The sequence below is a fragment of the Heliangelus exortis genome, chromosome 1, assembly GCF_036169615.1.
Source record: "Heliangelus exortis chromosome 1, bHelExo1.hap1, whole genome shotgun sequence".
Taxonomy (NCBI): domain Eukaryota; kingdom Metazoa; phylum Chordata; class Aves; order Apodiformes; family Trochilidae; genus Heliangelus; species Heliangelus exortis.
Genome location: NC_092422.1, coordinates 121320253 through 121342189, shown reverse-complemented (window position 1 = coordinate 121342189; position 21937 = coordinate 121320253). Strand labels below are relative to the sequence as shown.

At 49.7% G+C, this 21937-nt stretch overlaps 3 protein-coding genes across 4 annotated transcripts; 2 read left to right on the top strand and 1 right to left on the bottom strand.

Annotated features, from left to right (window-relative positions):
- Positions 1-465: 465 nt before the first annotated feature.
- On the bottom strand, positions 466-3234 carry CDCA3 (cell division cycle associated 3). The gene is made up of 5 exons (XM_071763551.1): positions 2872-3234; positions 2650-2779; positions 2354-2560; positions 1283-1398; positions 466-872 (listed from the first exon to the last, which is right to left on the bottom strand). The coding sequence occupies exons 1-5, from the start codon at positions 3037-3039 to the stop codon at positions 732-734; spliced, it is 762 nt and encodes a 253-aa protein (XP_071619652.1). The 5' UTR covers positions 3040-3234; the 3' UTR covers positions 466-731.
- Positions 3235-3439: 205 nt separating this feature from the next.
- USP5 (ubiquitin specific peptidase 5) lies at positions 3440-18400 on the top strand. Of its 2 annotated transcripts, none has more exons than XM_071763309.1 (20): positions 3440-3601; positions 5046-5171; positions 5464-5530; positions 8332-8465; positions 8774-8919; positions 9190-9374; positions 9938-10032; positions 10537-10730; positions 10893-10964; positions 12257-12338; positions 12558-12683; positions 13134-13287; positions 13683-13857; positions 15203-15291; positions 15498-15620; positions 16230-16373; positions 16535-16680; positions 16764-16917; positions 17554-17638; positions 17801-18400. In XM_071763309.1, the coding sequence occupies exons 1-20, from the start codon at positions 3494-3496 to the stop codon at positions 17892-17894; spliced, it is 2499 nt and encodes an 832-aa protein (XP_071619410.1). In that variant the 5' UTR covers positions 3440-3493; the 3' UTR covers positions 17895-18400. The 2 variants fall into 2 exon arrangements, with proteins under 2 accessions (XP_071619410.1, XP_071619404.1); XM_071763303.1 differs by having other exon boundaries at positions 15498-15689.
- A 208-nt stretch (positions 18401-18608) lies between these two features.
- Positions 18609-21633, top strand: TPI1 (triosephosphate isomerase 1). The gene is made up of 7 exons (XM_071763565.1): positions 18609-18834; positions 19678-19801; positions 19887-19971; positions 20100-20232; positions 20467-20552; positions 20702-20789; positions 21054-21633. Exons 1-7 carry the CDS (start codon positions 18723-18725, stop codon positions 21170-21172), a joined length of 747 nt encoding a protein of 248 aa, XP_071619666.1. The 5' UTR covers positions 18609-18722; the 3' UTR covers positions 21173-21633.
- Positions 21634-21937: the final 304 nt, after the last annotated feature.

Here is a 21937-nt window from a genome sequence, read left to right as displayed (position 1 = left end):
CATTGCCATGAGCTACTGCAAACATAACTCTCCTCCTATGAATACTGCTGATCCCACCCAGAGAACATCTTATCTGCAGGCCTTGCTCTATGTTAAAAGTCCCCAGAGGAGGATGTTCATATTTTGGATCCCACCCTCACATCGTACCCTTGCAATATGCTAGTTCTTTGTATACATTCACTTCAGGCCAGTGTTGCTGCAACAGAACTCCAGAAGTGAAACAGGCTACATCAGCCTCCTTCACAGAACTACAGCTTCCCAGCCCCACTCTATAGTACATGGGTTGAAGGTCAGACCCGTCTCAGCACAATTCTGTGGTGGCACACTACAGGCAGGGGACAGATCTGAGTTACAGGCTAAGGGAATGCTGATCTATTTGTTCCTGAATTCTTATCCTCAAAGAAAAGATTGCACTGGGCAAACAAAGGACTCTTACTGTCCTACCAGGACATACATACAGTCAGCAAAGGCTTAATATAAATTTATTTACTTCAGGTAAGAATTCTAGATTAAGTCAATACAGCTAAAATACTAGAAGAAGCAAACTCTGTACTGTACATAAGAATTGGAAGGTTAGGGGACAGAGAGAGAGAGAATGTGCTCTTTCCCCAACAGAGATAAGTGAGAACAGTGACCGCAAGTCTGGACTTTCAGTCTGTTGCAGGATTTCTCACCCCTACAAAACTCTCAAAATATAGAAGCAAATCACACCAAGATTCTAGAAAGTATCTTTAGTTCTCCACAAAAGGACACTGTTGGTTCTCTTTGTTCGGGTCATTCCAAGCAGAGTTCCCAGATTTCAGGCTCCTATTCAGATCCACTGTCACTTCCCTCTTATCTCCAATGTTCTCACCCAACACATGCCTCTTACCCTAGAAAGAAAAAAACAAAACAAAACCCAAACATACAGTGTAAAACAGAAGTTAATTCAGGATTAGTTAACTCTCAGTAAAACACAGAGCCAATTTTCAGGCCATTCAGCTTTGGCTCTCTTGTGACTGTGTGTAAGAGTGATGGGCTTATATCTACAGCTTAAAGAGAAAGGATACACTGAAATGGACACTATCATAGTAAGGCAAAAGATACAGATATTGAACAAACGTTGGAGGAGTCTATGAACAAGACTGACCCACAGAAAAATATTTATGAAGTCATCAGGCTCTACAACTCGAGGCCGCAGCTCCTAGTTGTGGGACTACAAAATACAGAATTTCAAGGATTTGGGCTTTTTTTTTCAGCCTGTTCTTCCCCTCCTAAAAAAGTACAAGTCATTAAACCTTACCTGTCGAGAGGCAGGAGCACTGGGAGAATTATCATCCAGTAGGATGCTGAGGGGAGAGCGTCCAGTTCCAGAGTTAGCCATGACCTTGTTGTTCTTGGGTCTTACAGGCTTGCTCCCTAGTGTCAGAAGGAAACATGTCAGTGTGTCACAACAAAGCTGGAAGGTCCCAGGTTTTACATGCTTCCTGGCCTTTATGATCCAGCTTGCTTGTCTGCACTTCAAAGACTGTTACCCAGGGACTTCCAGGCAAAAGAATCACAAAAAAGTTAAAGTTGGAAGGGACCTCTGGAGGTCATCTGGTCCAAGCCCCCTTCTCTAGCAAAGCCACTTAGAGCCAGCTGCCCAGGTAACTTTTAAATATTGTCAAAAATAGTGACTCTGTAGCCTCTCCAGGGAGCCTGCTCCACTGCTTGGTTGCCCTCACAGTGAACAGAGCATTTCCTGACACTCAGTGGAGACCTGTGTTACAGTGTCTGCCCATTGTCACTGGACACCACTGAAAAGAGCCTGGCTCTCCCTTATACCTTCCATTCAGGCATTTATAAACGATAAAGAAGATCTCCCTGAGCCTTCTCTTCTCCAGGCCAACTAATCACAGCTCTCAGCCTCCACCACAGCAGAAATGCTCAGCACACAGTGTTTTCTGGAGCACAGTCAATAGTATTACATTCTCAGCACCGGTCAGCTGTGGAAGCTTGGACATGCTTCATGCCCAACTATTCCCAGTGAGAAACTCCGAGGCTAAGCAGCCTCCACAGTTACAAGCCTGTCTCTGAAAGCTGAAGAGCTGACATTTACCTCCCGATTTTAACTACCGACTGAAAAAAAAAAAAAAAAAATTTCAGCTCCTGAGAGAAATCGATTCCATAGCACAACAGGTCCCAGCGGGGCCTCCCGCCTGCCAGCTGCGGAGCCCAAGGCCGGGCTATCGGATACCCCCAGGAGCCAGGAGAAGCGGGGGTAAGGCCCCTGTGAGCAGTCAGGGCAGCAGCGGGCACTGGCGAGCGCTGACCCGCCCCCACCAGGGGCTATGCAGCTCCCCAGCCGCCTTGCCCCCCACACAGCACTTACCTGCAAAGCGGGCGGGCCGCGCCGGCGTCGCGCTAGGAGAAGGCGGCCTCTCCGCTTCATCCCCCGAGGGGGCGGACGGCGTGGTGTGCCGGGCAAGCTCCTCCGTGGGGCAGGCTGCTGCTGCTGCTGCGGTCGGCGACGGCTCCGGGGACGCGGCCTCAGCCCCGAAGGCTTCGCTAAGCTGCCTCACCAGGCGGTCCACGCTATCTGCCAGGGAGGGAGGAGGGGGGGAGGAGGGGGGTGAGCCGCCGGGCTGCTGACCCCTCTACCTTCCTACCAGGGGCTACCGCACTCACCAGTCGACGGGGTTCTCATGGGCGTGCGGGAGATGCCGAGCGTGGGGGAGCGCGGGTCCCGTTCCTGGTCAGCGGCTGCTGCCTGTTCGGCGGAGCCGGGCTGAGGGCTGTCTGTCGGAGAGCTCACCACCTGCGGAGAGGGCAGGCATGGCGGTGGCGGCGGGCCGGCGGGGACGCCGAGGGGAAGGTACAGCGGGGGGCGGCCGGCGGGGGAGCGCCTACCTCGATGGGAGTGCGCAGGATGCCGGCGGTGGGGGAGCGGGGATCGCTGACGTGCGCCAGGTGCTTGTTGCGGGGGGCAGAGGCGAAGGTGGGGGCAACGGCCGGGGTGCTGCCGGCGACCCCCGTGGCGGCCAGGGGAGCGGCCGGGACGCTACCGGTGACCCCCATGGCGGCTGGCGACAGCCGCTACTCCTCCACACCCACCCCCCGGCACCGCGGTTCAAATCTCCCGCGCGCCAGACAGCGCGGCGCCATTGGCCCCCGCACGGAGGCGGGCCCCGTCCCGCCCCCCGGTACCGCCCATCTCCCGCGGGGTCCGCCCGGCGGCTCCACGGCCCCCGCCCGGCACGTTCCGCCTCGCCCGCCGCCGGCCCCCTGTCAATCTCCGGGCAGCTCCCGCCCCCGCCCCGTCCTATTGGTGCAGGAGCCCGGTCCCGCCTTTCTCGGCGGCAGAAAAGCGGCTGCGATTGGGCGAACCTCCGGGGCGGTACTGCGGGCCCGGCCCTTAGCCTCGCTACCGGCGCGCCCGTGCGGAGCGAGATTGGCCGGAGCCCGCCTGACGAGCCCGGTGCCTGATTGGCTGGGGCGGGGCCGTGGGCGGTGCTTGCGGGGAGCCGCTGTCATGGCGGAGCTGAGCGAGGCGCTGATCTCGGTGTTGCCGTCCATCCGGGTGCCCAAGGCCGGTGACCGGGTCCACAAGGACGAGTGCGCCTTTTCCTTTGACACGCCGGTAAGCGCGCGCCCCGCCGCCCGCCTCCCCAGATGGTTGGGCTGCCCCCAGCTCCGGCCCGCTCCCAGCCCAAGCGTCCGGCGGGTGTCGCCCGCCGCGGGGCGCCATGGGATTTGTAGTCCTCTGGCGGCCGCGACTGCCGGCGGCCGCCCGGGTCGTGGGGCCTCTCGAGGACTACGGTTCCCGGCTTGCCCTGCGCCGCGCCCCTCCCTGCCGTGGCGCCTTGGGGGCTGTAGTTCTGGGGCAGGAGCGGGCGTGGGCAGGTCGCTCGTCCCTTTCGGCGACGCGGCCCGACCCGGCCTGGCGCGCCTGGAGAGCAGGTGCCCCGCAAAAGCTTCTTCGCTGCGGGGCATGCCGGCAGTTGTAGTCCGGCGAGGCGCCGGGGCGCCCCCCGGGCCCGGCCTTTGGCGGCGGGGGGCGGGCCGGGGGTCCCGCCCTGCCCGGGGCTGAGCCGCCCTACTCGCCTTCCTGCGTGGCCTGGGCCTGCAGGCGAGGGGCCGAGCCGGTGCTGTGTCATTAAGATGGCAGTGGTCCCTTCTCTAGCCGTCTCCACCCTGGCGGCATCCCTGCCCCTCTCTCCCTACCCCCGCCTGGCCTAGGCGGGCCTGGGGAGGCCCAGGCGGCCGAAGGGCGAGGCACCCCCGTGGCCTCCTCGGCCGGCGCCCATCCGGGCTGTGCCCCGGGCCACCAGAAGAAATGGTCTGCAGCTGGAAGCAGCACACGGATGTCTGGCACTCTGTCCCTCTCCGAGCTCCGCTGTGATGCTTTTCCATGCACTCTGCTCAGACTTGTTCCCAGCTGCTTGGGAAGCAGGCTGAGAGCTTCCTAGTGCTTTCCCTCTTTTCCAGCCGATGTATTTGTATCCCTTGCCACTTGAAGTTGAAAAGAGTATCTCTGCTGAATGAGTGTGGCATTTTCCCAGTGTTTGTGTGATGGGGAGGGCTCATTCTGTATCTGTTTCAGAGCTACTCACAAACTTTTGAACACAAAACAAAAATAAACAGTGGTCCATTACCCTTCCTCACATTATAGTTTGGCAGAGTTCCCTATGACACTGGCAATTATGCTTCCATGATTTTGTTGGTAATGGTTGTACCATGCTCTGATTGTGGGAACCGTACATGCTAAGGACTTTCTGCAGTATATGCTTCTGAGGAGCCTCGTTCAGGCTTTCCTGACTCACTATCATCCCATGTTAAAGGAACAGGCAAATAGTTTCTTAAATACATCATCTTGAAAGCAGTACCTGTTCTTCTGGGACAGCCAGGCTGGGGCTTGCCATCCTATTCCTAACTAGCTACTAAGTGGCTGGTACTTAGGAATGAGCTATAGCCATGATTTAATGAATAATGAGTAATGTTCCTAGAGGTAATCTACTCTACCTAGCAGTTGGAATAGCTTTCTTCACTGCCTCCCTTCAGTTTTAATCTATCCTTCCTTGCAGGAGTCAGATGGTGGCTTATACATCTGCATGAACACGTTCCTGGGCTTTGGGAAGCAGTATGTGGAAAAGCACTATCAGAAAACAGGCCAGCGAGTCTACCTGCACCTGAAAAGAACACGTAAACCGGTAAAAAAATCCAAAAACCATACAATCAAACTTGTTGTGAAATTGAGAGCTGGGCTGTGTCTCTGTATTCTATCAGGTACTGTGTTTTCTCTCAAATACAATTCATGTTTTTCTTGGTGAATTGAGGTACACCAGTTCTTCACCTCTGCTTATGTTGAGTCATATGGATTGCCCTGCTATTTCTGCCTGGCCTCTGGCTCTTTTCACAGTAGCTCAATTTCAGTCCTTAGGGTTTACCACAGCTTTTCTGTCCCCCTAACTCTTATTTTCTTATTTCTTCTCAATGGAATAGAAGGAAGAAGACACCAACTCCAGTGCTGGGGACCCCCCAAGGAAGAAACCAACTCGCTTGGCTATTGGTAAGGCAGCACTTGTGTACTGCATTGTCCTTGTTGTTTTGGACCAGTGTTCTGGAGCTACTGGGCCTTGTAGCATGCATGAAGAAAGGCATGTCTCTTACCTTTCTTCTTCTGGGCTAGTTGAAGCTACTGTCCTGGATTAAATTAAAACTTCATGTTTTCTAGTGGCCTTAGGTGGGTAGATTCTGCAAAACAGTTGTTGAGGTGGTGGTTTTGTTCTGTGTTCAAAGTTGCATTATGTTTTCTGTAGACGAATATGTTTTGCATCCTCTCTTAACTCCATGCCTAATTCAGCTTGGTTTGGGTATAAGCAGCGTGGAGCTGGGGCTTGATACGGATGTATCCAGTGTGGGGCTGAAGTAAGTTTGAGAAAATGTGTAAGTCTGAGAAAAGTAAGTTTCAAGTTTCTGGTGGAAAAACTATTTTTTAAACTTCTCAGCTACTGAACTAGTGTTATTTATATAGGCAGGGAAGAAATGACTGGTAAATGCCATATTAACATCTTTGGCTCAATAGTTCTTTGAAATAAAATGCTGATAGTGAAGCAAATACTTATGAACACTAAAATATTAAAAACCCTGTTTTTTGAAGAACAGGGCTGTTGTTCCACAACTTTGCACTGATTGCAAAGGCTGTCATGGCAGTCAGGGAAGATGCTGCTTATTTGGATCAGTCTTGGCTAGTAAATTCTGAACCATTATGGAGATCCATATAGGAGAGGATAGGAACATTTTTTTAGCAGTGACAGGTTCTTGGCTTGCTTGTAGCTGATCCCAAGAGGGAAATTCAGAACCTGGACAGTGCACATCTTGCTTTTTGCTCATCTTTTCCCTGGCTGTGCCACTGTGTAACAAACACCAGGTAACTCTGGTGCTGCCACAGTGTGAACACCAGTATTACAACTGTCAGCTGCTCCCTGTTTTTAAGGTGAATGGAGTTCCAAATGTCCCTTCTAGTGAAATTGAGACTAGAATATACGTTTCTTTAGATAGCTAGTGCTTTTGTGTATATGATTATGCTACATCCTCAGTTCCACAGATATCTCGAGACAGATCACTGGGTCAGCAAATAGATGCCTGCGGTAACAGTTTAATGGTATGAATGGAGTGCAAGAGAATGAAAGGAAGTATTTACCCTGTGATTGAGGCAGTGATCTTGAATCCAGGAGACATTTTTTCCCCACTGTTTTAGCTAGACTGTGATCTTTTAGCTAATCCTGACATGGGAGATTTTAAAAAGTACTAGAAAGCTCCATGAACAAAATATTCTCTGCTCAATTTAGCTCTTCAGCTCTGTACCTTAGCTTCTCCCTCCTTGGGAAATGAAAACCTATAGTGCCGGCCTGCGTGTTGGTTGGACAACTTCTGAAGTTTGTGATGCTTAGATAAAACCATGGAGAGAGAGGCAGTGTAGCTCATGGCAAGTTAGCTGTGTGGGGGGGAAAGAGGCCCAGGAGACAGTCTGCTGGCTGAAGGAGCTCTTCCTCATCTGGAGCCTCAGAAGGTTCAGAGAAACACCTGAGGGAACCTCACTAGTCTTGTTGTAGTTTGTTTAGAGTTCAGGAATTGTGTAATTCCTGAGGGATTGTGTATCATGTTTATTCTGTGGGGTGATGACTGGAGATCTCTCTGGTGTGTGCTGAAGAGGCACAGAAGAGGATTATCTGTCTATGTTGTTGTATGGTGCTGGTGACTGTTTTCAGGTATTCCTAAAATCACTCAGATATCTGAGGAGAGAGTTGCGGGAGATACCATGGGAAATGTGTTTTTTTCAATAATGTTTTAACCAAATGCAGTAATGATTATCAGGACTGTGTGACACACAGGATTCTGGAAGCAGATGCATTAAACAGCAAAAACTCATATTCCCTCATTGTAGTAACAGATCTTCAGTGATCTGTTGCAGAGATCTATTGCAGTCACACCATACCATTTTTAAAGGAATAATGGAAATTCAGTTAAAACCAAAACCATAGTGTGCTGCAGCTGCTAGCAAGCGATGTGTCTGCTCTCTGTTTCCTTCTGCAATGTAAGGTGTGAATACTTAGAGTATAGGAAAGGCCAAGTTTTTTTCCTGAGTACCTACATGAATGAGAAATTGTGCTCTCCGTTGCAAATGCTACTTTTTGGTGAGTGTCTGTCATGACTCTTGATAACTGGCAAATAATTTCATTATGGATGGAACTCTCATTTCTGTTGCTGCTTCTGGAAATCATGGCTAGGTGGGCATGAGAAACTACTATCACTATACCTTTCCTAAAACTTTTTGTGTAGTTCTGGATGTTCTAGTTCCAGAAGAAATCCTGCTAGTCTTTGCTTAAATTCAGGACTCTGAACTGTCCTTTCTGGAAGATGCAAGAAGCAGAGACAGGCTCCTTCAAGGTGCTGATAGGCTAGATCTTTGCACAGAGTCAGAATGTGGTCTCTTCGTGCACATCTCCATCCATCATCTTGGATACACCATTAAGGATAAACTATGCTATGTCACGGCCCTCTTCTGGCCAATGGCTCTCGAGAGCTAGTGTCTCATTTTTTCTGACTATAGTCAGGATTTGGAGATTCCTTCTGAGCATCTGCTAAAAGAGTTGGGAAAACTAAACCTATTGTCTCTAGGCTTATATTAGCTCCTGTGAAGTCCACACTGCCAGCAGAAATTTTGGGATCCAGAAATAGTAAGATTGTGGATCATTGATCTAGAGCTTTGCCTTAGTCATGGTGCTTTATTTCATGTAAGCTGTTGCTAAAGGGGCCTGAGATGCTATTTAGATTTATGTGTCATCACAAAGTCTTTTCTTCCTGTAGGTGTAGAAGGTGGATTTGACATCACAGAGGAAAAGTTTGAATATGATGAAGATGTAAAAATAGTCATTTTCCCAGAGCATTTGGATATTCCTCGTAATGGGCTGGAAGGACTGCCAGACATGGTCAAAGACAGGGTACGTGTGCATGGAAAGCTGTGTTTTCTTTTGGTAGGGAGGAAATGCACCATTACAAAGAAGGAATTGCTGTCCTGTTGAAAGGATCCTTCAGGGCTGCTGTGAAGTCTCAGCTTGCAGTAAGCAGGATTATTCTGCACTTGTACAGTGCTTCAGTGCTTATGGAGTCCTGGCTTGTGACTGTGGCTCCTGAATGCTGCCCTAGCACAGCTGACTTGCCTATCCAAGCCTTAAAAGTGGAGTGCTGTGGTATTGGAAGCTTCTTTCCTTATACCCTTCATTGTTTTTTCCTACTGTCTGAATTCCAGATTGCCAGTGCAATTGAAGCCATCCTGACAGCAGATTCAGCATCACGGAAGCAGGAGGTGCAGGCTTGGGATGGGGAGGTTCGGCGTGTTTCCAAACATGCTTTTTCCCTCCAGCAACTTCAGAACGATGTCCGCATCCCACCATGGTGAGCACTGAAACTGGCTGTGTTGCTCTGTGTCACACACCCACCCCCCCCAAAAAACATCTTCTCCTGTCCTGGACTTCAGCAGCAAATGAGTCTCTGAGTGTGCCTTTTTGTATGAATCCACGGGAAATTACATACTTAAGTTACTTCAGGATGTTTAGTGTTCTGAAGTAAAAGAGGAATGAGATTGCTTATACTGTGGTCAGTGGAGAGGGCTTGGGAGAATACAGCCCAAAGGCTTTCACCTTTTTCTCTGTTCCCTGTCAATAGTGGCTGGAAATGCAGCAAGTGTGACATGAAGGAGAACCTATGGTTGAACATGACTGATGGAGCCATCCTCTGTGGTCGGCGCTATTTTGATGGCAGTGGTGGCAACAATCACGCGGTCGAGCACTACCGGGAAACCGGCTACCCCCTGGCTGTGAAACTGGGAACAATTACTCCTGATGGGGCTGGTGAGAAGGGGGATGCTCTTAGGGTTATAGGTGCCAGGCACCACTCGCACTGACTCTGGTCTTGGGCAATGGAAGTCAGGGGGGATTTCCAGGCTGTTGTTGCCTGTCTTACAACCTGCAATATTCAGTGCTGTTGTGTTGCTGTGGCAGGAAGAGAACCAGCTGATAAAACCTTGCCTTCCTCCTCCCCTCCTTTATAACTTGAAGGGGCTTTAAATATTTACCCAGGTTGTTGTCTTGTTTTTCATAGTGGGATTTTTATCAAATAATTTTGTGTTCAAAGCCCAATTAGAAAGTGTATAGCACAGTAACCACTTCCCTTGCTCCAGACATACGTGTACCTCTGTATGTTGGTCAATGACAAAGTTGTTTGTCTTGTCATGTGTTTTGGAGGAAGATCAATATTCTATCTGCTGTGCCATGCTCCTGAGAAAGGAGAGAAACCCCAGCTTCTCAGTTTGCCAAAATTCACCATTCTGGTCACTCTGTTCTCTTCATTGAGCAGTGAATGTTACATCACATGCCAGGCTAAGTCAACCCTTGTCCTCTGTGTTACTGCATAGATGTCTACTCCTACGATGAGGATGATATGGTGTTGGATCCTAACCTGGCAGAACATCTTGCACACTTTGGGATTGACATGCTCAAGATGCAGAAGGTAAGGGGAGGCTCTTGCATAGACCCCGAGAGTCAGGGAAGGAATTCTGATATTTTAGTTGGGTGCCTGCTTTCCCTGACTATGCACAACCATTGCTGGTCAGGAAACCTTGGTTTTTGTATGGCAGAGAGTTGTGTCATCTGGCTCTCTTTTTTCATTACATTTTTTATCTCTCTTTCTTGTCCCTCAGGTTTATTTCCTTGGGGTTCTGTGTCAATACTGTGCACAGGGAGGTTCCCAGGTGCTGAGCTTCACTCCTTAGATTCAGTGTTAGTGTGTGATTGCCATGCCCCTTTACAGGGGATGGTTCAGATTTCTCCCATGTTTCTGATTCCTCTTACTGTGCCAGGTATTCAGATACTTGAAAACAATTCCTGTGTCTTTCTCTTCTTCTAATTAAACAAAATGGATTTGACTTTGCTTCCTTACAACATTGCACTTTTCACATCTCTTATGTTCCCTTGAGTCTTCTTTGATGGTTTTTCCTGTTCTTTCCCTCCACAGACAGACAAGACAATGACAGAACTGGAAATAGACATGAACCAGCGTATTGGGGAGTGGGAGCTCATCCAGGAGTCTGGTGTGCAGCTCAAGCCCCTCTATGGGCCTGGGTACACTGGTATTCGTAACTTGGGCAACAGTTGCTACCTCAATTCTGTGATGCAGGTGCTGTTCAGTATCCCAGACTTCCAGAGAAAGTAAGTGAGCTCAATCACTCCTTTCCATTAGCCTGGGATCCCCTGGGGTCAGTACAAAGGTCTTGTGATGCTGGGAACTTCTGTTACAGTAATCCAGCTCAGAACTGAGTTTTCATTAGATGAATCCCTATGTCCCTTACAGTGCTCTGGTTTGCTTTGCAGGTATGTGGACAAGCTGGAGAAGATATTCCAAAGTGCACCTTCGGACCCCACGCAGGACTTCAGCACACAAGTGTACGTAGAGTTTTGGTGAGAGAAGGAAGGCTGAGGCTGCCTGGGTGGGTGCATTCCCTCTGCACTGCTACAGTGTGCTTTGCTGCAGGTTTCTCCTTCAAGCCTCACCTCTCTGTCACCAGAGACACTGATCCTCAGTGATCAGTAAGGGTCTAAGCCAGGAAAGTTCATCTGAATGCCCTAGATGGAGAGGACAGGGTGCATAACCGAGTTCATGCCAGGCTCTTAAAATGTTCTGTGGGGAATGCAGTACCATATGTTACCACGTGGGGATTTCGGATGGGCATATCCGATCTGCGTAACATCAAAAAGGGCCTTGCTCTCTGCAATGGAGGGAGATGGCTAAGAGTAAATAAATACACAGATTTAGGCAAATTTATTCTCAGTGGAGAATATATATATGCTTAAAGAAGCTTCCTTCAAGAGATACTGTGCGAGCAGTAGCAGGTAAATATACAGAAGAAGTAATGCAAGATTTGGAAGGTTGCTGCATCTTAAATACATGAATTCTCTGCTTTATCTGCTCTAAACCAGCAAAGCCATATATGTAGGTTTGGGGTCAGCAAAGCAGTATATAGAGGTTTGGAATGGAGGAATGGAAGGTGGCATTTGTGGAAGGGAGTTCAGTGGAAGGGAGGATTCTAAATTTGGACAGCCTGGGATGAAGGGTTGGAGGGGATTAAGTTGAGACGGCCAGAAGGACTTTTGCCTGAGCAAAGGAAGGAAATGGTAGGATTTAGTTCCAGATGAATTGTAATAGTGGTGGGAAGGGACCAGAGTGAAGTGGAATAGTCTGTGCGTAGGAGGGGACCACTGAATGCTACTGTTGTCCATTAAGAGCCTCATGCAGTCATTCTTGATCTTTCCTCTGGGAAAATGTGAACAATCTGCTCACAGCAGTGCTGTTTCTGGCTCAGACAATTTCACTCTGCCCTGTTGTGTCCTGCACAGACTGCAGCTTAGTTTGGCTGTTCCACAGCTGTTCTGCAGCTTGGCACCAGCTGCCCATCTGTGGGGAAAAGAAATCTGTTCCTTCATGTGATCTCTACTGTGCAAGCAAAGGTTACAATTGGTGCCCAGAAGTCCTAGTAACTTTCAAGTCAGTGATTTCTCATGGGACCAGACGGCAGACCAAGATAAGATGATTTTGGCTGGTTCAGCACAGGAAGCTGATCTCTGTGAGACTGACAGTCCATGGCAGTGTTAAAGCTGCATGGACTGATATGGCTCCTGGAGTATGTGGGATTGCAGAAAGCTTTTTGTTGCTAAGAGTTGTTCTTTAATCATTCCAGAGCCAAACTGGGCCATGGACTGCTTTCAGGAGAGTATTCAAAGCCAGCTTCTGCAGATGGGGAACAGCAGCCTGATCAGAAGGTGAGACTTGGATATTTCATCCTCACAGTGTGTGTGTTGCATGACATATTTTCTGTGTTACATGGGGATGGAGAGAGAACCCTTTCTGAAGACATGTTCTGGGGCTTGTTCCAGGGCCCTGTCATCTGAAGAAAAGCATGGCTATAAGTAGAGTGCTGCATGCTAAAGCACATGCTTGGCAAATTATGACCACCTTTCTCTTCCACTGCTTTTTTGCAGGGCATGCAGAATGGCATTGCTCCACGCATGTTTAAGTCCCTCATTGGAAAGGGGCACCCAGAGTTTTCCACTAACCGACAGCAGGATGCCCAGGAATTCTTTCTGCACTTCATCAACATGGTGGAGGTAATGGTTGAGTCAATCTGTCATCTCATGGAAGAGCCCAGCTTTGTTTTCTCCCCTAAGCAGGAGGTGAGGAATTTGGGGTTAGAAGCTGACAACTGGATCAGAGAGGGGGACAGAACACAGGGAAATGAGCCAGATGTCACCTGTAGGAGCGGAGAAGGAAAGATGCTTGGCCATGTTTTCAGTGCTGATTCCTTGAAGGAATCTCTTTTGGGAGTGGCACAGCTAGAGATGTAAATTGTCTTCTTTAGGAGCAGGAATGGCATGGGTTCCTGGGGTACGGAAGTTGGATCTAGTTCCTCTTTGCTGTCTTTTCCAGTGGACTGGATACAGAAGTAAATACTCTTTAGCCATATCCCATGGCTATCAGCAGTAGAACCACTGCTGCTGCAGATATTTATTTCTGCCATTTTGGTGTTTTATCTATATCTCTAATCTCTCCTCCTGCAGAGGAACTGCCGCAGCTCGGAGAACCCAAATGAGGTCTTCCGTTTTCTCGTGGAGGAGAAGCTGAAGTGCCTGGCCACAGAAAAGGTGAAATATACCCAGCGTGTTGACTATATCATGCAGCTGCCTGTGCCCATGGATGCTGCACTCAACAAAGGTCAGTAATGGGCCAAGGTCAAAATGATAGCAAACGTTATGTTTGGATGTTATATTATTCTTATACAACTCCTGAATGAGAAAGGAGCTTCTTTGCCACTTCTGAAGACAGGTCCTTCACCTGCTTTTGTGGGACTGAGCCAATTTCTTCAGACATGGTGTGATGTGGTGATGTCTCTCTAGAGCCTTTCCCTCATGCAGCACAAGCTGGGCTATAATTCAGTAGTAAAATGGGACTGAAGCAGGAGGACAATGCCCTGGAAGAAGACACTGTCTACTTTGTGCTCCATTCTTGCTGGCATGCATCTATAGGCTTGTTCTTCCTCAGTTTGGCTTACACCAATAGCTTCATAGGTACCTAGAGGTAAACTTTGACTCTTCTGCTTTATTCTTTAGATGAACTACTGGAATATGAGGAGAAGAAAAGGCAGGCAGAGGAGGAGAAGCAGCCACTACCTGAGCTGGTGCGAGCCAAGGTGCCTTTCAGCTCCTGCCTAGAGGCCTATGGAGCTCCAGAGCAGGTGGATGATTTTTGGAGCACAGCCTTGCAGGCCAAGTCTGTGGCTCTCAAGTGAGTGTCTGTGAGTTACCAGCTAAGCTGTGATGAACTGGCAATAGCTGCCTCTTTAGGAACTTCTTTTAGGTGCTTGGGGAAAAAGTGTTAGCAAAGCTTTCTTGTCCCCCACATGGTGGACCCATAGAATCTTGAAGCAGAGGAGGAACCAGGCAATCAGTGCTGGAATGCTTGGCCCCAGGGAATTACAGTGGGGAGAAAAGCAGTGCTGGCGAGGTCCTTATCATCAGATTTCAGTAGCTGAGGGACTACAGAAATACAGTGATGTTCCAAAAAGCAAGCAGCTTTTATTCTAAGTTCAAAATTTGGCTTTAAAATCAGCACAGACTGTGTGGCAACACTGGTCTTGAATGGTCTCTAAAATTTCCTTAGAAAAAGTTTTTAGCTATTAAAATTTGAGCAAAATACTGTGTGTAACAGATGTGTGACTTATTTGAAGGAATGCTAACTTAAATGCTAATAGCAAGGTTTAAAAAACAGCTTTCATTTGTCTCACTACCTGCAGCACATGCAGCTGTGCAGAGGTGTAGTGAGAAAATCACAAACTTAAGCAGCTTTCTGTTGTGCTGCTACTGACCATTCTGCAATGAAAGCTTACTCATGAAAGAACTGAAGTGTTTTTCTAACAAGTAATTCTGTTATTAAGGAATAGCTACTACTAATCAGAAATGCAATCAGATCAGTAACACAAAAAAAACCCACCCAAAGTTCTGCTTTTAAATAGTGAGTTGTGTTCAAACAATAATTACCATTGAATATACACTGATGCTTAAATGAATCTTATGGCATGTTACAACTATCACCCAATAATAACTATCTGTCAGTCTTATTAATGCTTCTTCCTTCACAAACATTCCTTGTGTTTCATAGATTCCAGACACACGCTCTCTCAAATTGTCTAACTAAATAATATTCACTTGAGTTCAGTTAACTTAATATTCACTACTTCTTCTTCATGCCTGAGGATGTGCTCTTGTGCTTGAAAGCATGCCTGTTCCTGCAGCTGTATCTGTCAGTCTTGATGTTATTTTCTCTATGCTACTTAAGGGTTAGTACTTAATTAAATACTAAAATCTGAGGAAGCTGGTAAACTATAGGATTGTATTATTTTTCCTCATCCCCCAAAATTTTGTACATGCTGCGTACTGTATAATTTGGTCCAATCATGTCCTTTAGAAATGGTTCTGTGTTTGAGGAGCTTTAAACTCGGCATAGGAGAGCTACACAGATATATGTACCCCCCCCCTTAGAACATACCTCCACCTTACTTGAGTTCTCGAATCAGCTAGGTGTCCTCAATCATTGCTGACAAAGTATTTGAAAGTACTTCTGTTTCTTTCAGAACAACTCGGTTTGCTTCTTTCCCGGATTATCTGGTGATCCAGATAAAGAAATTCACTTTTGGTCTGGACTGGGTGCCCAAAAAGCTTGGTAAGAAGGATAAGAAGTACAAAATGTATAGGTACTGAGTGCTATATATGGGTTTGTGGTATTACTGCAAGGAGGAAATTAACTGCCCCAAAAGGAGCTGCAGACAGTAGCATATCACATCCTCAAGGACTTACCCTTCTAGATCTCCCAACCGAGTCCTTTGTTTCTGACCCTATGGGGAGGTTGAGCAAGGCTGTATCTTGCAGACGTCTCCATTGAAATGCCAGAAGAGCTGGATATTTCTGCACTGCAAGGAACAGGGCTGCAAGATGGAGAAGAAGAAATGCCAGACATCGCACCCCCACTGGTGACACCAGATGAGCCCAAAGGTAGCCTGGGGTTCTATGGCAACGAGGACGACGACTCCTTCTGCTCCCCTCACTTCTCCTCTCCGACATGTTAGTGATTCTCCTCCTGTCTTCCTGATGCCTGACTCATTTCCTTGCTATCCTTGTCTTGTCTCCCATGCTAGTGGTTTCTCCTCCTGCTCAGACTTTCCCTGTCCCTCTGTCAACAAATGCCTGCTGCCTCCCTTGCATGCCTGTTATGCAAGGGTGTTATGCAAGGGAGTCCGTTGGTTCCTGTTCTGTAGAAGGTGGGGAGGTGCCATGTCTGGTGCATTTAGGGGGGTGCAGGCCTGGCGTGTATACCAGATTTAATTGGTAGAGGTATTTCCTTTCCACAAACCACGGTGGGAAGTAGCGTTTGGGGAGGTAGGGAAGAGCCAGTACTCTCGAGTTGATGAGTTGAATCCTTTTGTTGCCCGGTATGCCTGTGTGTGAGACACTGCTTCTGAAGAAGGAATCATAGCAAAGGCTGAGAAGAGGGACAGAACTTGATTGAAATGAAGCCAAGAAATGGTGGTTTGAGGGCTGTGTGACACTGCACAAAATGAAGCAGGGTGGGAGTGGGTGGCTCTAACCTTTGTCTTCCCACAGCACCCATGCTGGATGAGTCAGTGATTATCCAGCTAGTGGAGATGGGCTTTCCCATGGATGCATGCCGCAAAGCTGTGTATTACACCGGGAACAGTGGAGTTGAGACTGCCATGAACTGGGTCATGTCACATATGGATGATCCAGGTATGAGGCCACATGGCCACGGTGAAACTTGTTATTATATCTGGGCTGTTGTACTTCCTGACCTGCTGCTGCAGTGAGGAACCGAAGTACCTGGGACCTCAGACTGTATCCCTCTTGGAGAGATCTGACTGCTCTGAGCTGTGTTCTGTTTCCTGCTGCAGACTTTGCTAACCCGTTAGTTCTCCCTGGATCCAGTGGACCAGGGTCAACTATTGCCTGCCCAGACCCTCCTTCAGAAGACAGCGTGGCCACCATTGTCTCCATGGGCTTCTCCCGGGACCAGGCCATGAAAGCGCTTAGAGCCACGGTGAGAAGCACGGGTTATGTCAGAGTGAAAGGGGATTCTTGGGAACAGACATTCCCAAATTTGCATTCTTTTCTTCCTTCTAGAACAACAGTCTGGAGCGTGCTGTGGACTGGATCTTCAGTCACATCGATGATCTTGATGCAGAAGCTGCTATGGATATCTCAGAGGGGCGCTCAGCAGCGGAGTCCATCTCTGAATCTGTCCCTGTGGGTCCTAAAGTGCGCGATGGGCCTGGAAGTGAGTTCAAGCAGTAGGAATGTGGATTTTTGGGACTCAGACTCAACATGGCTTTATTTTCCCTAATCAATGCAGTACCAGAGGGTTTAGCAGCAGCAGCTGCCACAGGGCTGGTCTGGTTTTGAGGGGGAAGCAGGGAGGAAGAAGGGAGGGATGGCAGTGTAGGCCTAGACCCTTCAGGCTGTGGATTATCTGGAAGCCAGTAAGAGAGAGGCAGAGAAAGTGCCATCAAGTGAAAGCCAGGAAAGGCTGTACTTCTTCTAATTGTCCATGGAGGCTTTTCTGTTCTTCAGGCTCCCATTGAAAAATCAGGTTCCAGACCACGTGCAGAACTGGTGTCAGTGCTGCTAAGCTGCTGGGTGCCATAGGGAGGTGGTACTCCTGCTGTATCCACCCAGCACCCATGGGCTTAAATAAACAATTGGGAGAGAGAAGGCTAAATTGAAGTTACCATCTCCTATTTCCCTGCACATTTGGCCTTAAGACCACTCATAGTCACACTTGATGAGGACCCAGTTCTTAATTATTACCCAGAAGTTCCTTTAGGGATCCTTTTCTACAGAGGGCCCTTGCACAGGGTGTTGCTGGATAAGACACCTTTCCCCTCCCTGATAATTTCTCTCTTCCCGTCTCAAGAGTATCAGCTGTTTGCCTTTATCAGCCACATGGGCACTTCTACTATGTGTGGACACTACGTTTGTCATATCAAGAAAGATGGCAGGTAAGAAGGATTTTCACAATGTAAGGGGACTCAAGTACAGGTTTAAATCACTGTCCTCCCCTGTTTATTCATAGGTCTTGGGGTGTCAGGGTTGAGACCAGGCCAAGTCTTGTCTTGGCCACAGAATGCATCATCCCTGAGTTCCTCTTCTGCCTTTTGCAGGTGGGTGATCTACAATGACCAGAAAGTCTGTGCTTCTGAGAAGCCCCCCAAGGACCTGGGCTACATCTACTTTTATCAGCGAATTCCCAGCTAGAACCTCCTCTTGCTGTGTGTGGTGGGGGGTGGGATGGAGGGGTGGGGTCAGTGAGGATGGGAGCAGAGTCCTGCCAACTGCTCTTTTCCCCCTTCCTCCCTTCGTGGCCTCTCTACAGAAACACACAGGAAGACGTGAGTTCCCTGGCTAATAGACTTGGGGGCTGGAGCCTCCGTGGACGAGTGAAGGGGAGCGGGGTGGGGGTGGGAATATCAGTTTATATAGAAAATGTCTTCACTGTCCCCACCCTTGTGACACACAGCCCTAGTGCTTTGCTGCTTGGTGGGATGATGCCACCTCCTTACTGTCGGGAAGGGGAGAAAGGAGGGGACTTGTGTCTGTACGGCTTCTGTTTTTTTTGGGGGGGGGTCCCTCCTGCCGGCCCTGCGGGGGAAGGGCGCGGGGCGGGCAGAAAGGTGTGCCACGATCAGCGCCCACCCCCACCCCCCTTTGTGTGACCTTTACATGCCAAAATACACGGGGGACAAAATAAAAGTCGAAATACCCCCTGGTTTCTCTCTGCCTTCCGCCTCGCCCGTGGGGGCACCAGACGCGAGCGGCGGCAAGGGCGAGCGCTGAGGGGGCGGCGGAGGCCTCTGCTCCGCTCCCTGCGCTCGGGGTCGCGTCTCAGGCCGGGGAGCGGCGGGTGGGAGCGTGCTGGAGGCGGCACCGAGCCGCGGGGAGGCCGGGCGGAGGCGGGGACACCAGCCGGGGGGCGGGGCTGCGGGAGCGGCCGGGAGATAAAAACGGGCGCCGGGAGCAACGCGCCGCCGCCGTTGACCTTCGCCTCTCCTCCGGTATCGGTTTGTGTCTCTGCCCGCTCCCGTCATGGCGCCCAGGAAGTTCTTCGTGGGGGGCAACTGGAAGATGAACGGTGACAAGAAGAGCCTGGGGGAGCTCATCCACACGTTGAACGGCGCCAAGCTCTCCGCCGACACCGGTGAGGGCGCGGCTGCACGTAGCGCACGTCGCCTCACGGCTCGGCCGGTGGCGGCCTGCTCGGGCCCGGGCCCTAGCGGGGGAGCGGAAAATGCCAGAGGGCGGCGGGGGATAAATATAACCCAGCGGCGGGGCTAAATATACCCGCGAAACCGGATCGGAGCTGTGGGCTCGCCGGACACGTGCAGCCATTCCCTGGGGAATGGTGCCTCGGGAGGCACATCCAGACAGCGGGGCCCCGGGAAGAGGCAACCCCCCGCGGGAGCGGCCAGGCCCGGTGTCGCCTCTGCCGCCCGTTTCATTTGGGCCCTGCGCCTTTTCCTCGGCTTTGCCCCCACCCCACCCCGTTGTGCCCCGAGTCCCGTCGCTCGGCCGGGTCTAGGGGGGGGGGGGGGAGGAGTAGAGCTCGGTGTTTCGGCCGAGCTGCCCTTCCAAGCTGCGGAACTGTTGCTGTACCGGGTTACAACCCCAGGCGTGGTCTGGTGCTGCTCTCCTATCCCGGTTCAGGCCGGCCCGGGCAGCAGGGCAGGATTTTTGCCCCTTTTCTTAGCTGGGCCCTCTCCAAGCGACCTGTGTGAACCCGTCGAGGGGCCTGGCTGTTGGCCTGGACTGGCCACTGGAAAGGGCTTCCTCCTTGGGGTTGAACAGTTCAGGTAGCGGGGATGTTCCTGATGCAGAAGCTTCCCCAAATGTCAGCAAGGGCGGGCAGGCAGGCAGAGCCTTCTCAGGAGCAGAAGGAGGGATGACTTACTGAAGTTGGGATTGGAGTTCAGTGGCTGGGTGCAGTTTCAGCCCTGTGCTTATTTCAAGGGTAACCACCTTTTTTTTTTTTTTTGCTTTCCAGAGGTGGTTTGTGGAGCCCCCTCTATCTACCTTGATTTTGCCCGTCAGAAGCTTGATGCAAAGATTGCAGTTGCAGCACAGAACTGTTACAAGGTGCCAAAGGGTGCTTTCACAGGGGAGATCAGGTGAGCCCATGGATAAAAGTAAAGCCAGGGTGCTTCTGGGATGTGAATTTCCTCCAGAGGTGTGAATCATCTCCTTTATCTCTAGCCCAGCAATGATCAAGGACATTGGAGCTGTGTGGGTGATCCTGGGCCACTCAGAGAGAAGGCATGTTTTTGGAGAGTCTGATGAGGTGAGTGACCCAGCAATGGAGAGATCGTCCAGCTCAGATGTACCTTCAAAAGCTGGAGGAATGAGCAATTAAAAGACTACAGGAGTAGGTCTGACTTACCTGTTGCCTTGTTTGTTTTCAATCCTCAGTTGATTGGGCAGAAGGTAGCTCATGCTCTAGCTGAGGGCCTTGGAGTCATTGCCTGCATTGGAGAGAAGCTGGATGAGAGAGAAGCTGGCATCACAGAGAAGGTGGTCTTTGAACAGACCAAGGCCATTGCTGGTAAGGGAAGAAAATTGGTGTTTTTATCTGCTTGGAACTTTTGTGAAATGGCTATCTTGGCCTTAACTGGAATGCCATAATAGCCATCCTGGTCTTGTAAGGTGTACAGATATGTTGCTGCAAATGCTCACACACAATATTAACATGATGATGTTAATAAAAGGCCTGTGTGTTCAAGAAAGCTTTCCCAGCATGTAATACTGTGCTTACCAATACTTTCTCCCTTCTCCTCAGATAATGTAAAGGACTGGAGTAAAGTGGTTCTTGCCTATGAGCCGGTTTGGGCTATTGGAACTGGTAAAACTGCAACTCCCCAACAGGTATGAATAAGGGGAAAGGTGGCTAACTGGACAACTGATCCTTCCCACACAAGAGATCTTGAAGATTCTCTCAGGGAGATTCTTCTCTGGAAGGGACTTGTATGCAGAGTGGTTCAGCCCTCAGTGGGACCCTCTGTGTTCTGTTACAGGCTCAAGAAGTTCATGAGAAGCTGAGGGGGTGGCTGAAAAGCCACGTGTCTGATGCTGTTGCTCAGTCAACTAGGATCATCTATGGAGGTAAATGAGTTTGATGCCCCTTGGCACTGCAGCAAGTGCTTAGTAAGCTTGCTTGTTGCTGCAGCTGTATTGTGTGCTCTGCTGGTGTGGAGCAGAGGTTGTCAGAGTATGAAAAGCCACCTATTAGCTTGTTTGGGTAAATGGGAAACAGTCCTACTGTGTGTTCAGATGTGGCTAGGACCTTACAGGTCTTATCTTTGTGCCCTGGACTAATTTTCTAGAGCTGGTCTCATTTAACCTCTCAGAGTACTTTTCCCTTTTTAGGTTCAGTCACTGGCAGCAACTGTAAGGAGCTGGCTTCTCAGCATGATGTGGATGGCTTCCTTGTTGGTGGAGCTTCTCTCAAGCCAGAGTTTGTGGATATTATCAATGCCAAACACTGAAGCAGCCTGTGAAGAGTAGTCCCTTGTGGTTAAGAGCGAGAAGCAGAAGCAAGAAGGAACCTTTCATTGCACATGTCTCAGTACTGAGGCCTCCTCTGAGGCTTTCCCCCTCCACAGTCATTGTTCTAGCTGTGTTGCTAACCCCCACCACCACTTTGGAGTCCTGTTAGTGGGAGCCTGTCTTGGCAGAGCCTTGACAGCCTCCTCTCTGAGTTGGCAAAATCCTTGGTTGCCTGTTGACCCACCCCTAAGAGCCCACAGTCAACCTGGCCAGTGCCTTCCCCCTTTCTCTGCAGTGCTGTAGGGAGAGAGGGCCACTGGTGCTGGGGGGAAGGAAAATGGAACTGCAGTCTCTGGCATCCTTCACCTCCATCAGCAAGGAGCCTGTCAGCTTAGACCCTTGTGAGATGTCTTAACCTCACCTGTGTCCCATATTGAACAATAAATAAAGAAAAAGCAAAGGTGTGTCCTGGGTTTTACTCAGAAGCAGCTGGGGACAAGGAGAATTTACTACTATGGGAAGTTGGTGGTAGGAGAGGAGTGTGGGTTTTGTGAGCTTTTCTTTGAGGACTCGTTGCCTCTGCAAACACACTACAAATTCAACCTGCATCTTGGATCTGTCACGTTACAGCTCTTCAGGCCCATGGTGGTCTGTGTGCATCTTTTGTATGCCAGTAGCTGCTGCAACACCTGGCTGGCCCATGAGTGAGCTGATCTTTCCAGGCAGGCATGGCAGTTGTGCTCATTGCTACTCTTTCCTGTGAG